The 17,474-nt window shown below is 42.8% G+C and overlaps 2 protein-coding genes across 2 annotated transcripts in view; both read left to right on the top strand.

Annotated features, from left to right (window-relative positions):
* The window catches only part of SMPD3 (sphingomyelin phosphodiesterase 3), a 351,886-nt gene extending 350,037 nt beyond the window's left edge, over nt 1-1,849 (top strand). Inside the window, exon 10 of the transcript XR_014528791.1 lies at nt 1,840-1,849. The gene's annotated coding sequence lies outside the window, so the exon portion shown is untranslated. The remainder of the gene's footprint in view (nt 1-1,839) is intronic.
* The window catches only part of NECAB2 (N-terminal EF-hand calcium binding protein 2), a 141,223-nt gene that overhangs the window by 1,623 nt on the left and 122,126 nt on the right, over nt 1-17,474 (top strand). Inside the window, exon 2 of the mRNA XM_083515094.1 lies at nt 12,291-12,315. Within this exon, the coding sequence (XP_083371220.1) occupies nt 12,291-12,315 (25 nt within the window). The remainder of the gene's footprint in view (nt 1-12,290; nt 12,316-17,474) is intronic.

The raw sequence follows: 17,474 nt of genomic DNA on the forward strand, positions 1-17,474 counted from the left end.
GAGGACAGAGGAAAATGTCATACTAACACTTAGTGTTTTATGTCACATCGTGGAGTCTTCGCTGCACTTTGTAGCACTTTCACCTACATTATCTCAGTAAGTCTTACAACATCCCTGCAAGGTAGGCTGGCCTCAGATTTTCCCTCATTGCAGGGCTAGAAAATTTTACTGAATTCAGAATTGCCATGTTGGATGAGCAGACATTGCAGGGAGAAGAGGGGTTTGGAAGAATGAGATTGGTTTGGTTGTGATTGTTATTCCCCTGACCTGGAGAAGAGAAGCATACACCTCCCTCTTTTCAATGCTTGCCATGACTTCTGTGGCAAATGGATGCAGATGTCTGAGTATAGGGTTTATCTTATTACGGCAAAGCAATGGTATGCAACACAGAGGATTGTAGCTTAGTGGCAGAGCATCTGCCTTGCGTGCAGAAGTTCCCGGGTTCAAACCCTGGCATCTCCAGGTAGGTATGGGAAAGACTGCTGCCTGAAACCGTGGATTGCCACTTCCAGTCAGTGCAGACAACACTGAGCTAGATAGATTGATGTCTGATTCGGTATAAGGCATAAGTGGGGATCTCCGCAGCGTGCCCACAATTGAGAAGGGCATATGATGGGTATACAAGATTTGTTGAAACTTATCTAAATATGCAGCTTATGTGTGTCACCTCAGTGAAGGGGTTTGAAGACTCATATTACCAAATGGGCAGTCCCATTTGGAAAAAAGACAAGAATTGATGTTTTCTATTATTTAATCTTAACAATATGCAAGGTAGATAGGTGCTGATGCTGGCAGTTATAAATGCTGCTTGGTGCTGTTTTCTCTTCCCATCAGCTAAAAGGTTCAGTCATCTTTCTGAGAATTCTGAAACAAAATTAGCTCTCTCCTGCCAGAATTCCCCTTCCCCAAAGGGGGATTGAACCTCAAACTCCTGACATGAGAAAATAACATTAAATTCTGCGGATGAACATGAATGCCTAACTTCCCTGATGCTCTACCATAACTACCATTCTGTATCAAATTGCTTACAAATTAATAGTATTTGTCACACACACCCCTCTCACATACACACAACACAAACACTCTCCAGGACACTACACTGATGAAAAGAAGAATCAGGGGTTTGCTGTAAAAAATGTTAGCAGCCTGGGTTTTTTTCCTGCTCCGCGCTATTGTAGTTCTATTTTTACCTAAGTGCTGTTTTAAGCTAGTGAATCCTTGCAACTTTTAAAATCAAGGCTACCTGAAAGATGCCAAATGAAAATCTGCAGAGAGTTTTCTCGGCTTTTGCTAATGCTTAATGTAACATGATGTACCCATAATCTAAGTTCTGAATAGGGATGGAGGGGAAAATGTGATTCAGATCACATTTACCGTAACAAACCTACCCAATTTGCACTTTTTGAAACAATATGTGAACTCAGCCGTACTTCAAAATTTGTGCTTATCTGGATTTTGCAATGCAGTTCTCCAACCAGCTAATGAGTACAAAAATGCAGATACTAGGGTAAATTGAGCATAAAAGGCATATATCGGTAAGAATGGTATACAAAAATGAATAATGAGGAAAGTTGCTTTGCAAAAATGTGTAGATGTTGTGTATATGGAGAAATTTATACTAAGATACTGGTGAATTTGTATAAAGGTTATTTAAAAACCACATAAACTGTTTTGGAAAATGTGGAGAATGGAACTTAATATTAGAAACTGAAGGAAAATGGAAATGATTCACCCATCCCTAGTTCTGAGTTAGGCTCAGAACTAGGCAAAGACAGATTGAGGGGTTAGATCTGGTCATTCCCAAGCTGTATGCCAGAGTGTGTACTAGTGAGATTGGAGAGAACCATCAGTGCACTATGAGAAAACAAATAAATTGAGTAACCAAAGGCGAGGCTCACCAGATCGCCTCCCAATCAACCTTCCGTGAAGGCAAGTAATTTTTGTGGCTTTCTGCATTGGGAAGATTGAATGATCCAATCATGGGACCCAATGCAGAGATGCACCGGAACAAATTAACAAGGAGAGTTCCCACAGTGTCTCTAAGTTATTGCTCTGCATGTGCCTCCTTGCAATTTCTCTCTCCACCATCCCTGATATATAAGGGTAAAGGGTTCTTCCAATATTATTATTATTATTTAAAAAATAGTACATCTTGGGCATTGGGAAATTTGACTTAGATGGAGGAGAAAGCAGTGGTTTGCATAAAAACCACAGGGAAAAATAATTATATAACATCTCTTTCCTTTTTAAAGAGCTTTACAGAATCATATTATGAAAATGAGATATTAATAGTGCCAGCTGGAATTGATAGTTAATGTACCGAGTGTAAATTTAACTCTCCTAAAATTTGTTAATATACTTGACACTTTAATAGCAATATCCTCCCCCCATTTTTTTAAAGGGGGGAATATTATTGGTGAGTGAATCATGCTGGCTCATTTAACACTGTTGTCCATCAAGCAACCCCTCTCACAACAACTGATTCATCTGTACTACATTAAGGCAGGCCTAATTAGTGAATACATTTATATCTTCTTCCATGCTACTTGGAATGAAAAACTGGTAGTGCAAAATAACTTAATAACGGCTCCAAATCAAAGCCTCTTGATGAGGCAGGCTAATCCAAAATTGGTCACAAGAAAACTTCTTTAAAACAACCACCACCATGTATTAATTTCTCTTCCAGGATTATAAAACACAACAACAAATGGAGCCAAGTTTCCACACACAACCCTGCTGATTTTCAACCTTTCTCTCAAGTACTCCTGCGGTTATCTGTTTGGTCTGGAATACCCCTTGGGAATGCTGTTAATGTGACAGAGAAAACAAACAAGAACCGATTCATTTTGAGATTGAGGACCAATCTAGCTGTGACGTCACTTGCATGGCTGCATCATGCAATTAAAGTGAACATTTTTTTTAAAATGATGTAAACAAGAGCTTGGGGAAAGCCTGATCAGCCTCCATCTTCTGGGTGTGGGGAGAAGGACTTTAATTCTATCTCTCCCTGACACTCTCCCAACAAAAAGCATCTCTCTTAATTTGAATTTCAAGGGAAGCTCTAGCCCTGCCTTTGCCATCTAGTGCCCTCTTGATGCATTAGACTACATCTCCCATCAGCCCCAGCCAACATGGCCTTGCTGGCCAAGGCTGATTAGTCCAAAACATCGGGGGGGGGGGCACCAGGTTGGTGACTGTCAGGAGCAGGCCAGCGATAAAACACTTGATGTCAGTGATATTAACTCTTTATTCAAAGAAACCAAAACAGTGCAGGCCTGGTGATCACAGCAACTCTTCCCAGTGGGTCTTGTCCCAATGAAGGTCCCCGTCTTCCCACCACTCTCTAAGGTTCCTCTCCTGGGTCCTTCCCCAGCAACCTGAAGCTCCTTCACCTTATCTCTCTTTGCTCCACCCTCTTCATCACTCTCCATGCTCTGGGAGACCAGGGAGGAATGCAGCTTTTCACAGCAGGAAGGGGAGACTCCCTGGTTTCTTCAGCAGCCTCTAATTTTGGACTGCCCTCTTCCTGCTCACTAAGCTCTGTTACTTCTTCAGGTTGTGACACCTCCTCCTCCCAGTCTGCTGCCTTCAGATGTCTTCTCCCTTTGACCACTCATGGTCATCCCATCACCAGTCCCCTGACTCTGAAACTTCCTCCCTTGGGGGTTCTCCAGCTGCTGCCTCCCACCTCTCCTCTGCATCCAGACAGTCCATAACATCAATGGCTGTTCTAGCTTTGAAATGCAAATGGATTTGCAGATTTTGAAACAATGGATTCAGTGTTAGTCATACTCAAAGTAAATCCATTGAAGTAAGTGGATATGGTTAACATAGTTTTTTTAAAAAAAACAAAATTTAGTGGGTCTACTCTCACTAAACAATACTGTACAATACAGTCCAACAAATGACCCAAAACACAATCATCCTTTGACATTCACACTTCTCTGAATTTTTCAAAGCAGTTTACTTGCCAAAGTGCTGGCAAAAAAGGCATATATTAGGGTAAGTGTGCACAACAGTGCACATATTAGTGAAAATAACACCCCAAAATGCATTGTATTTGGGGAAATTGTCTTACAAGAATTTGTATCTTAGGCAAAACTGCATGCAAACATGTATATTAGGAGATAATAGCAGTAAAATGCTGATGAAATTTTGTGGTGACTTAAAAAAAACAACCCCGCAAATTGATGTGGAGATATCCTATCTCTATTCCAGATGCAGACTAAACTGGAAATAAATTGTAGAAACCTTCAAAAAGAGAACTGTTGTCAGTGGTGCAGTTAGGTAATTTTTGGCTCTGGACTTAATGTACTTACGAGGTACCCCTTTTTAGATGGTAATGGATATCATTTTGCTTACTTCCAAATGTGTCAAGTTAGTCATTCTGTGTTTGGGGTTCTTTCCTGCCCATTTTGCTGACATCTGCCCCAAGGTCTTTCCTGATTACACCACTGGCCGTCATATAAAACAGGGTGGAGAATACCGTGTTTGCTGTGTGTTGTTTGCTATACTTTTAACTGAGCATCTTTTAACTGAGCCGCATGCAGAGTCTTGGTTCCTCTAGTCTTGATATGTAACTTTGATACTATGGATTTCCTGTTCCTTGTGTTTTGGCTTCTTGATTACTGAACGATAACCAGTTTCAATTATGAGCTTGTAGTCCGCAATCTGAAAACAGAGCTCAAGGGTGTGATCTGACTTCTCTCATGTTGATCAGCCTCCAAAATGAGTTGTGATGCTAAAGTTGATAGCTGCCTTGGCTTGCCCTTCGTGCTTCCTTCGAGCCCTCATTAATAAAGCATTTGTTGTGTAATGTTCTATCGATTTGCCGTTCTGGCCTAATTTCCCCCTTCTGGCTTGCTGCTTCCGCCTTAACTCCTGTAGAAGTTAATTATGATTTTCCTTCAAATTACCTCCTAATTTGTCTGGGATTTCTATTATTTCCCACTCTTGACAAGCTATTCCATTATTGCCAAGATTCCACTTGCTTTGCCCAGCATTTAAGATTAGCTTATTCACATTTTGATTCTAGGTCTTACAGATTGGGGGGGGGGGCGTTCATGAAAAACAAAACAGTATGCTCTGCTTTTGGGAGACATAATATGGCTCAGATGTGTTGGCGATGGACTGAACTGCAAGCACAACATGGGGTTATTAACCAACTCTCTCCATATCTATTTAAAATGGCTCAGTTTCAGAGACTGTCAAGCAGATAATTTCATTGAAGGATGCAGTTCCAATAACTGTCCCATACAGTGTAATTAAAAGGTCCGTTTCAGGTCGGTGTCATTGACATCCAGCCATATCACTGCTAATTTGACTTCATTGATGTCATCTTTTGCAAAAGAAGCTATATTTTCCATAGGTGGTTATTATACTGCTTTGATCCTGGAATGATTAAAAAAATTAAGAAAGGACCAAAGGAAGCACATAACATGGAAGATCTGTGCATATAATCTCTCACATTTATGTTAAATGTTAATAGAAGCACCCACCTACTTTAAATGGCCTTGGTCCAGTATACCTGAAGGAGCGTCTCCACCCCCATCGTTCTGCCCAGACACTGAGGTCCAGCACTGAGGGCCTTCTGGCAGTTCCCTCGCTGCGAGAAGCCAAGTTACAGGGAACCAGACAGAGGGCCTTCTCGGTAGTGGCACCTGCCCTGTGGAATGCCCTCCCACCAGATGTCAAAGAGAAAAACAACTACCAGACTTTTAGAAGACATCTGAAGGCAGCCCTGTTTAGGGAAGCTGTTAATGTTTAATAGACTATTGTATTTTAATATTCTGTTGGAAGCCCCCCAAAGTGGCTGGGGAAACCCAGCCAGATGGGCGGGGTATAAATAATAATAATAATAATAATAATAATAATAATAATAATAATAATAAATTATTATTATTATTATTATTATTATTATTATTATTATTATTATTATTATTTATTTATGCCCCATAGCACTGAGGGGGCGGGGGGAATTTAACCCTTTCCTCTATGGTGCTTTCCCCCACTGAAATCACACACACACACACCCCAAACTGCTATTTGCCTCATTGGAGGGGAAATATATGAGTGTCTATATGTGTGTGTCTGATGGGGAAGGACAGCAGCTTCATGATAGCACATGTACTTTGCACACAGGTGGTCCCAGGCTCAATACCTTGCATCTCCAGGAAGGGCTGGGAATGTCCCCTGCCTGAAATCCAGAAGAGTTGCTGCCAGCCCGTGCAGACAGTACTGAACTAGATGGACTAGTGGTCTGACTCAGCATACGACAGCTTCCTAACCATTTTCTTTTTTCTTTTTTAAATAAATTTATTTGGTTTTTCGGATAAAAAATTTACAGTCACATGTCCAACATACAACATAAAAACAAGATTCCAAGGAATTTTTTGGACTTCCCTTCTCCCCTTTGTGGGTCCTATTGTTAATCATTTCCTCCTGCTTCTTTTATAATAATCCAAATCTTTTATCTCTCCATTGTATCCAAAAATCACCATGAAACTACAAGTGATATTCCAGTCCTACTAATGATAGTAACTGTTTACAATGGTCTTTAAGATAAGTTATACATTTCCCCCATTCCTTATTAAAATTTTGGTCTTTCTGATTTCTGGTTCTTCCGGTCATTTTAGCCATTTTGGAATAATCCATCAACTCAACTCAAATTGCACAACTCTGGGCAAGTTCTGTTGTGTTTTTTAATGTGTGCAGAACTACTTCTTCTTCTTCTTCTTCTTCTTCTTCTTCTTCTTCTTCTTCTTCTTCTATTGTCAAATGTTTAATAATAATGATAATAAAATAAATAAGAGAGGGAGAGAATTTATAGGTTGCGTTATCATCAAGGTTTGTACCTTCTCACTGTTGTCGTAGCCCACAGAAGCCATGGCCTTTCAGATGTTGTTGGATAGACTCCAACTCCCATCAGCCTCAGCCACCTTAGTCAGTGGCCAGAGATGATGGGAGATCTGGAGGGCCACACTCCATCCCTGTCCTAGCCCTGGCCCTGCCGGTGAAATCCAGTGAGTTTACCCACATGGAACAGAGCACCACATCATTCACTCATTGCTTTTGCTTTCTGACCTTGGTGAAGTTACTTTGCTTGACTCTGCTGAGCAGAGCTGAGGAAGCTCCATGTTTCCCTCTGCAGAAGGGGGAGGGAAATGACTTCAGCCTGAGGGCCGCATTCTGTTGCGGAAAGCATGACATTGATAGGCTGGCCAGAGGCAAGAAATGAGTGAGGCAACAGGTACTGTACATTCTAGCTACAGAGGTTTCTACACATCCACTCGCTCACTCCATTCAAGCACATTCTAGCCAGGCAAAAGTACTTGAGATAGGCATATCCTGGGGAGAGTCTGAGGGCCACACATGACCTGCAGGTCTGTGGCTCCCTAACCCTCCATTGCAGGAATGGTGACTGAAGGAGAGTTGTTGAGCCCTTGCTGATGAAATGCTGCTTACTTGTCTGGTCTCCAGAAGTAGCCCCCCTAGCATGCCACATTCCCTCTCTGAACAGCAAAATTAGTCCAATCAACACCGACGTGCTTTTTGCCTGGGAGGTGTTGACACCTGACAACACTGGTAGAAACTTAGATTTAGCTAACTGGTCTAAATCTGGTCTAAATCAAGATTTCCTCTTCTCCCAGGACTTTCAGAAAAGCTGCATATTTGCTCAGCTTTGCAGTTAAATTTGCTGCTGTTCTCTCCCACACGTATACATTTTTGATGCTGTTGGTCAAAAGTTCCATTTTATTATAAAGGGGTACATTTGAAATTCTCCTCGTCCAAATGCCCTCCCTGGATTTTGGAGTCCCAATTTGCTTTATCCCTTTGCAGACAGTTTGACTGAATGTGTGCGAGCGTTCGTGCATGTGTGTGTGTGCAGATGCTCTGATGCCCATCTACAACATGCCTGCATGGATTAGATGTGCACAGGCCACTCTACACACTGCATGACCTGGTTTCTCCTATAGCCCCTGATGGATGCAGCAATGTCTTTGGGTGCCAGTTGCTGGAAACCACTGGAGGGGAGAGTGTTCTTGTGCTCAGGTCCTGCTTATGGGTTTTCCATGAGGGCATCTGGTTGGCCAGTGTGAGAACAAGATCATAGAATCATAGAATCATAGAGTTGGAAGAGACCACAAGGGCCATCGAGTCCAACCCCCTGTCAAGCAGGAAACACCATCAGAGCACTCCTGACATATGGTTGTCAAGCCTCTGCTTAAAGACCTCCAAAGAAGGAGACTCCACCACACTCCTTGGCAGCAAATTCCACTGTCGAACAGCTCTTACTGTCAGGCAGTTCTTCCTAATGTTTAGGTGGAATCTTCTTTCTTGTAGTTTGGATCCATTGCTCCGTGTCCGCTTCTCTGGAGCAGCAGAAAACAACCTTTCTCCCTCCGCTATGTGACATCCTTTTATATATTTGAACATGGCTATCATATCACCCCTTAACCTCCTCTTCTCCAGGCTAAACATGCCCAGCTCCCTTAACCGTTCCTCATAAGGCATCGTTTCCAGGCCTTTGACCATTTTGGTTGCCCTCCTCTGGACACGTTCCAGTTTGTCAGTGTCCTTCTTGAATGCTAGACTAGGTCTAGCCTGATACAGCAGCAATGCTCTTTAGGCTGCGGTGAACATGGCATGTCAAGAAAAAGAACTCCCCCACTGCTGTGGTGTGAGGACATTCTCCATGGTTTCTACAAAAGCCCCACAGGATCACTGGCTAAAACAGTTCACTGCTGAGGACTTGCAGTAAAGGCAGGAATACAAAATGAGAAAGAAACAGTTTATTAAGTATGAAATCTGACCCACGATGGGGAGGAAGGAAGTCTATTAGAATATAATAACAATTGGATATAGATAATAAGATAACATAGGTCCAAGCGCAGAAATTTGAGGACTTATGGCTATATGTTTATCAGTTATTGTGCATGTTCTTTTTAGTTTGTTTAGATTTTCTTTTTAGTTTGTTTGTATTTGTAGTTTTTTAAGTGTGGTGTGCATGTGTTGTAGTAATAATCCAATAAAAAGCATGGTAAAAAAACAACAGTTCACTGCTGCAAACATTGCAAATAATGTAGACTGGAGCAAGAACTAAAGGAAATTTGCAATTATGGGTTGCAAATGTTTAGCCCTACTCAGGGTAGACTCATTGAAAATTATGAACATCGCTAACTTAGGTCCATTAACTTCTGTGGGTCTACAAACTTAGTTGGATGTGATCCCATGTCAATATTTGGGTGATGGTGGTTTAATTTTCCTTTATTGGCTTTTCATGTAAACACTACACAGTCAAAACCCTCCCCCACATATGGGTGCAGGAGAGCAGCATTCAACGGATGTCAGTGTTCATCTGAAATTCCTCCAGTTCTGGATTCTTTTCCTTCCTTGATGTTACTCCAAACTGCTTCCCTGTATGACCACTTGTGCAATCCATTAGTTCCTACATTGAGTCACTGTAATTACAGTGACTGTCTAGCATTTAGGGTCAAAATGCAAGGATGGCCAGCTAATTCAAGGATATGTTTACATTCTTTCATAACCTTTTTGGTAGTATGGTGTTAAAGTACCATTCAACTCTTAGACTGCAGTTTCAAAACTGTATGCATTTTAGCTTGTTAATGGCATGGTGAAGTCCTGTATAATTTTATTTGTATTGCATTTATTAGTGTTGGGCTCCTGCTGGGAGCATGAGAGGGATAAAAATAAAGATGTAAACAGTGGAGGACTAGGACCCTGTATGACAGCCTTCACCAACCTGCTGATCTCCAGCTGTTTTGCAATACAACTCCCATCAGCCCCAACTGATGGGAGTTGCAGTCCCAAACAGTGGGAGGGCACAGGGATGGAGAAGGCTGCTGTAACCACGAGCACAGTATTTCCTTCAATGAAACTCTCTAGTTTTCCCTCCTCTGTTGCACATTCCATTCAATCCATCTTTCATGCAGGAAACTAGCCTTTCGGATGTGAAATTAAATTATATCTCAACACAAAACTTTATAATTCAGCTATGATTTGTAAAGCTTAGCCATGGGCTGCCCTTTCAGCAATGGACTTTCAATGGTGGATCTGCTGAAATGTGGCGTTTTATCAGTTTTCTCTCTTTTCTTTTGAAACTGACTTCACCCGGATTTGAGCATCAGTTGGAGTCTATTTCTTTGTTGAGAGACTGAAATCAAATCAAATTGACTTATCCATGCCTGTGATAGTATTGCTCAAGCAATATTTTTTTGAATCAAACGTTTTCCAGTTCAATCCATTCCTACAACCATTTTTATTACTGAACCATTGTTACCTTTGAATGCTTTGAGTTATGACCTAGAAAATAGAGAATGTTGTTCTCTGGCTGAATAAAACCTTTTCTTTTCTTCTTCTTTTACAACACCCTTTTGTTCGCTTCCTGGAAATAACAGCAGCTTTTGTATATGTTTAATCAAGTTTCTTCTTTGGAAGAGAATGAGTTCAGGAGAGAGAGAATTCCACTGCTGTGCCATAGAAGCATGTGACTTGCCATATGCAATTTTTGTAACCACCCAAGTCCCTCATGGTGTCTTGATGGCTTTATATTGGACTGCACAAAATTTTCACAGGGACAGTGGGACATAAGAGTCATTAAAACTAATTACGGCAGAGCTGCGGAAACCTTTTCACCATGGGGCTGCATTCCTTTTACCTCTGTATGGCACACCAGTTTCTACACACAAACTCCTCTTCACCCAGGGAAGCAAGAGGTATTGTCAGAGTTCAGGAACATATTGCAGCCAGGCAAAGTGACTCAGTGTGTGAAGCTCAGTATTGTCTACACTGACAGACAGCAGCTCCCCCAGATTTCAGGCAGGGAGTCTTTCCTGGCCTTAACAAGAGATGCCAGGGATTGAACCTGGCACCTTCTGCACACAAAACGGATGCTCTGCCAGTGAGCCAAGGGTCAGTGAGTCAGGTGAGTGAGCAGTGGCAAGAGTGGTGAGGAGGAAATGCCAAGCACATTCAAGGAGGGAATCCACTGAGAGCATATTGCTCAAGCCCCCAAAAACCTGGAGTCAGCACTGCATCGCCATGATGACTGCTCCTTCCCCTGTGTCTGGCCATTCCCTGAAATGTACCAAGTGGCACCAACTCATGTTGAGTTCTTTCCTGTTGAATGTCTGCCTGCCGTATAGATGCCAAGGACACAGAACCTTTGTTGTGGGGAGGTGGTTGGGAAACACAGTCACTGTGCAGGTATGCTGTTGGGTTTTCTTTTCTTAAAAAAAATAAAAGGTAACCCAAGCCTTAATTGTCAAATTGCACCAACCACTTTTCAAATCTCTCCTCCAGATTTTGCTGCACTCGCCTCCCTTCTTTCTCCTCCCTGATTTGCAGCAAGATGTCTTCTGTTGTTATGTATTCCCCCTCTTCTCTCTGCTGCTTTTGCTTTGATCTAAATTTATCTCCTTCCCACGCAGAGTGAGCCGACGTCTCTTTCTTTACTACTGTACATTAATTATACAAGCAGTGCAAGATCATGGAAATCTGCTTGCTGACAACCTCTTTTTATGCCAGAATATCAAATATCATTCCACTGTATTTCATTGGCGATACTGCCCTTGCTTCCTGCCTTAAGGTTCTCTCTCCCCTGGGCTCAGACCTGTATTCTTATGTAAGGCTGCTTCTCCCTTTCTTCCACTCTTGCTCTGTGAATGTGTTTTCCAACAAATTTGGGGATGCAATGTATGTGACAGAACCCCTCCGGTGCAATTAGCTTATATTTGCTACAACTTTTGAGTTCTCCCTGATCGCTCATTGCCCCTCATTTGCTTCTGCAATGCTCTGGAATGTCTGCAGTGCACCTGCTAAAAGAGCCACAAAGGCACATTGAAGGACAAATATGCCACTTAGAGCCTCAAGCTGGGATGTTTTCATGCAAATAAATTTACTTACATGTAGGTGCAGCAGCACACCTTATGGGGAGGAGGCTGGGAACACCATGCCCAGTGCCTGCCTTTTACTGTGTGAACCAGGGGAAATATACCTAGGTCCAGTTGCTGACAAGTAGCATCTGGCAGGGGGCAGAGAGAGAGGGAGACAGAGAATTTTTATTGGGAAATTGCTGCAAGCTCCATACTATCTGGCTTGCCCTGTTACATTCCCCTGCTCCCTGCAAAAGTTTAAAGTAACCACAGAACAAGACCTGCACCTCTGTCTCTGTGTGATTCTGTCTCTAAGCGAAAGATATATATTTGTGTTTGATTTGTAACAGCCAAGCTATTACAAAATATTAAAACTGTGCCTTTCTTTGATTCTAGATCTTCAGACGAGCTGACAAAAATGGTAAGTCGTCTTACTGATGAGTGTGGCTGTGTGCTTGTATTCATTTGCTTGTAAAATTAAATGATATATGTCCTTTACAGGGGATTCCAGGGATTGAACCTGGAGCCTTCTGTGTGAAAAACATGTGTTCTCTCACTGTGCTAAGGACCTTCCCCTGTGGCAGGCTTGGTGGAAAAGTTTTGCCAATGCAATTCACATCTATGTGGTATTTATACATTTGCACATCTATGTTCCACACAGCTGTGCAAATGTATAAATCGTCTTCCCATATGAGTCCACTGGATTTCATAGGAGTTACCTGCTCTGTGTTACCTCCTGGGGAAAGGATGCAAATGAAGTTCCCATTACACAACTATGCTGCTGCAGGTCAGCAGGTGCTCCTTATACACCCTGGTGGGAGAAAGACTGAAATGTCCTTTGCAGCTACAGCTAAAACCCAAACTTTGCATCAGTGATAGTCAGCTACTATCACAGCCACAATTCTTTTCTTTGAAAAACTTGGGCCTAATTATTCTGGGTCCTTGTTAAACATACAAAGGCAATGCTATGACAGATGGAACTCAGAATGATTGACCTTGAGGAAGACAACATTCCATCAAAACATTTCGTTATATCCAACGAAATCACGGAACAACTTCCAGTTGTGCAACAGAACTTCCCCACTAGAACCCCAAAAATCTGCCTTGGAAGTTCCCCCAACTCTCTGAAGCAGGTTTTGGAGTGCAAGGGGCGGGGAGTGGGAAGGAAAGTTCCTTTGCACAAGCAGAAGTCGTTCTACTCATGGATTGACTTCATTGGGTATCACCCGAGCTCTCTGTCATCCTGGACTCTTTTAGGAGTTACTACCGTTCAGTACATAATCAGTGGTGACCAGAGGTGTGGAAGGTCAGGCCAAATGCAGCCCTCCAAGCCTTATCTATCTAGTCCTCGGTACCCTCCCAAGCCACGCCCCTTTCTCCAGGCCATACCCCTCCCTGGTCCTCCTTCATACTGTGGCTGGATTGGGTCCTTGAACTCTGACAATGTCTCTTGATTGGATGGAGGGTAGAGGGAGTGCATGAGCATATGCAGAAACTATCCTATTGGAGAAAGGTAAACATTTACATTAATGGCCCCACCCACTTTTTGCCTCTGTCGCCACCAGCTGTTGGCATTTAGCCTCTGGAAAGCCACCCAGGAAGGAAGGGGGCTGAGAAAAGTCACCAGGTACAGACAGTACTGAGCTAGATGGACCAGTAGTCTAACTCTGTACATGGCAGCTTCCAAGGGGAACCAGGCTTGAAGGTAGCAGTTGAAGTTCCTTGAAAAGAATGGACGGAACATACAGGACAGGTGATTCTGCACTACTTGCAAATCCATCTCCAGATTTTGAAACACTGTCCAACCCCCCCCCCTCCCGGGCACCTGGAGGGATAAATTGCAATTAATATATCCTCTCCTATCCATTAAAACCCATCCCACAAAATTGGCAGTGGAAGAGAGGCAGAGATTAGAGGAGATGGGTGAAGGAGGATGCACTCATGTACTATGCTGCTGAATCAGCCCTTGAGTTGCTATGTAGCAGCCCAGCTTGCTACTGATGGTTCAAAGGAGAGTTTTCAGAGAGTTACAGATGATAAAAGGAGTCATTACATCAGCTTTCCACAACTTGGTGAACTTAAGATGTTTTGGACTACAACTCCCATCAGTCCCAGCCAGCCAGCTGGGCTGGTGAAGGCTGCCTTATATAAATGCAAGTAAGAAGGAAACTTTCCCTCACTCCCTCACATTTAAAAATAAATCGCAGCTGTGTGTTTTATGGTTATATAATTGGAGAGTTGTATATTTTCTCCCACAAAATGTCTTCAGCTGCATGTAGATGTTCTTTTTATGGGGGCAGAAGGTTCTGTCTTTTGTCTGTGCTAAATTGGAAGCCGAACTCTGAAAAGCTCTGCCCACTTGAAAACTTGCATTTCCCCCACGAAGACTACAACAGTACCTATTCATTAGGTGTCTGACATACATGGGCTTGCTGTGTAGGTTACTGGTGCACAACCAATCTGTTTTGAAGACAGCATCCCCCCTCTAGGCCAAGACTGGAGAATCTCCAGCCTGTGGGTCAACTGTTGGGCTGCTATGGATCTCACTTTGGCCCATCAGGCTGTTCCTGCCAAACCACATCCACTTGCCCCAGACCAGACGTGATATATGGCATCAAGTGTGAGCAGTAGTACAGTAGCAAATTCAGAAGTACAGGGTCCCTTCATGATAGTCACAGCCATACCTGCTCACAGCCCTGCCCCCTTCAAAGCTTATACAATAATCTTATAATTATACAATATTAATCTGGGATGCATTGCAACAATCAATGAAGATCACCATGTGTTGCCTTTCAGCTCAATCTACTATTTTCTGTGCATGTACCTGGGCAAATGATTTGGAGTATTTCAAGATCTTCTGTTGATTTGAAGAAATTGTGTTTTCTTGAAGTTCTACTGTACATAATAGAACCCACACACCATTCTCTTGACACTGAAGCACCTTGTGTTTTCAGTGTTCCTAAATGCTTAGCTTTGGAGCATACAGACCAACTCTTCCTTGGTGTTCTTCTTGCATGATTTCCCCAGGGTGATCCTAGGAGCCAGTCCTTGGTGACTGACATACTTCCTTTCACTCTGACTGCATCTAATCAGCACAAAGGATGAGCAGACTTCTCAGTGGCTAAAAAGCTCTCATTCATGCTGATTGGGCAGCTCTAGATGCTGGAGACAGAGACCTTGCTGCAGAAATAGTAATGGGTCTTTGACCCCCTCCACCCATGACCACTACACCTCTGGCTTCAGGACAGGTACTGATGTAGTGAACTTCCAGTCCTTCATTTTCTAGGGCAAGGTGCACTCTCACTGCCCATCAGCTGAGCCTGATCAACTGATAGGCAGTGCCAGCATGCCTTGTCCCAGGAGCAGGAAAGGATTTCAGTGCAAATCCCTTTCTGAACACTCCCTCCATTTTAGCAGGCTTTCAGTGCAAATTTCTTTATGATCCTGGAACAAGCCTCTGTGAAGGCACCCTGGGAGCACAGCTTCAAAGAGGCTCATCATCTGATGTGAAATCGGTTGATTGTCAGGTGGGTGACCACTCACTGCAGTCTAAGCTCAGACTGTAATTCTCCAACTGCCATCTAAGCGGGTGGGTATTCTTGTAGCTAGCAGACACCCTGTATTCATTTTCATTAAAGTGGCTTCACAAATCCTTGATCTGGAATCTTTGAAAGAAATTGCAAATGGTTTGGCAGTTGATCAACTGGAGTGGACAGGTTCTTTGTGTTACAACCATTGGTGTCTGCCACTTATACATGCTGTACAAACTACTAGTATATCACAGTCCTCAATGATGGAGACAGTCTTTGTGTAAGGTGATGATGGAACAGTTGCTGTGTTCTGAGTTGCTGTGTTAAGAAGAATGTTGTGCAAGCAGGCACCACACAGTTTTCCTCACTGAGGAGTACCTGAGAGTTATTGCTTTCTAAAGGAACCCTTAGCTTTATTGGACTCCTATTCTGCAACATACTTATCCTGACTTTTGGTGGGCGCAATCGTTGCTCTAATGTTGTTGACATGCAGTGATGCTTTCTTTTCCATGCAATTATAACTAGTGACCTGTAAAATATAATTCAAGCTGACAAATTATGGCTGCATGTTAACAAGTAAGAAGGCAAAGTGTTAAAACACAGCCAGCCTCTTAAAAGCCTTTGCATGTTGTGCTCGTCAGACCTGTGGGGGTGAAATAAAGTTAAAACTGGAGTGAGGGAAAAGCAAGTTCTATGCAGTGAGCCATTACTTAATAGACTCTGTATGCAGCTGCTAGGCACTTTGAATTAAAATGGGTTTGCAAAGTCAAGCTTGCGTATATGGATTTAGTGCATCCATCCCTGAATGTCTCTTGCATGGATTACTTAAGAGTCGTAGTAGAGAGGATATATCGGATTTGTTGAGTTGACCATTAAGGATGATCCATTGAGTGAGTTGGTAGCAGAGCAGTCATGGAACTGAATTCTGTTGTCCTACTGATGCCATTTCATTTTGGGCAAATTGCTTAAGCCCAGTGTGCATTTCTGTCTGTTAAACATCAGTGATGGGTACACACAGCCAGACAGTTTGGATAATGAGCATTTCACACAACAAAGCAAAAAGCCTGTTAATATTTCCTCAGCTTTTAGCTGATTGCTAACCAGCCAGAACATCTGTTGTGAAAAGCTGAATTGTCATAATATTAGGGAGACAAGGTGTTGGCACTTTCATTCCTGTTGTGGAATCTGTAGATGTATGTCAGTGAGGTGCTAGGAAATTTTTGTTTCCAACTGAGCTGCGCACTAGAAAATATGAAGAGAGAGAGGATGGGGAGGGAGGGAGGGAGGGAGATGGGAAGATGTGACTGAATGTTATCAAAACTCACATTTCCTGGCTTAGAAAGTCAAACATTGCTTGCTTGCTTGTATCCTTGCATCAAAAGAGAACCTAGTGGAACTTTTCTTCTTCTTCAGAGAGCCATTACTCTCAGCCTTAGCCCCCCTTCCAACAATCCACTTCCTTATCCTTCTTGCTACTTGAGCATTGGTAAGCTAGAAGAGGAGAGGTAAATCTCTTCATCCACCTACCAGCACCTGACTATTAGGACTGTATGTCAGGGACTCTGGAAAAAAACATTTCCCTAGTTCTACTAAATGTATGGGAAAATCACAGTTCCCAGTACTCCTGGCATCTGGTTCACAGCTCTAGCAGTGAACCAGGCATTGGAAGGGGATAAATTTCTCTCCCTCCTTTCAGGTACTCTACAGTTGCCTCTGTGTTCTTGACATACGTATGATTACATACTAGAGCCACAAGGTCATGCTTAGTAGGACTGTGCCAGACAAATCCCAGATCCTGAACTGAATCGAGGTCAAACTGAGAGTTGCCTGTAGTGGGTTGTCCCTAATGGGCTCAGATCCGCCAATAATGATTGGGGATTGTCAAAAACGAGGCAGTTGGGTGACTGCATGTTGAATTGGGAGTTTAAACCCTGAATAAACACCCAGTTGTTGATGAGGAGAGGGAGGGAAGAAGACAGAAGCAGAGACTCTTGTTTGTCTCCCCACCACACCACTTACTGACCACATGTTTATTTGGGGTTTAAACACC

The sequence above is a fragment of the Podarcis liolepis genome (assembly GCF_965112155.1).
Source record: "Podarcis liolepis genome assembly, chromosome: 7".
Taxonomy (NCBI): Eukaryota; Metazoa; Chordata; class Lepidosauria; order Squamata; family Lacertidae; genus Podarcis; species Podarcis liolepis.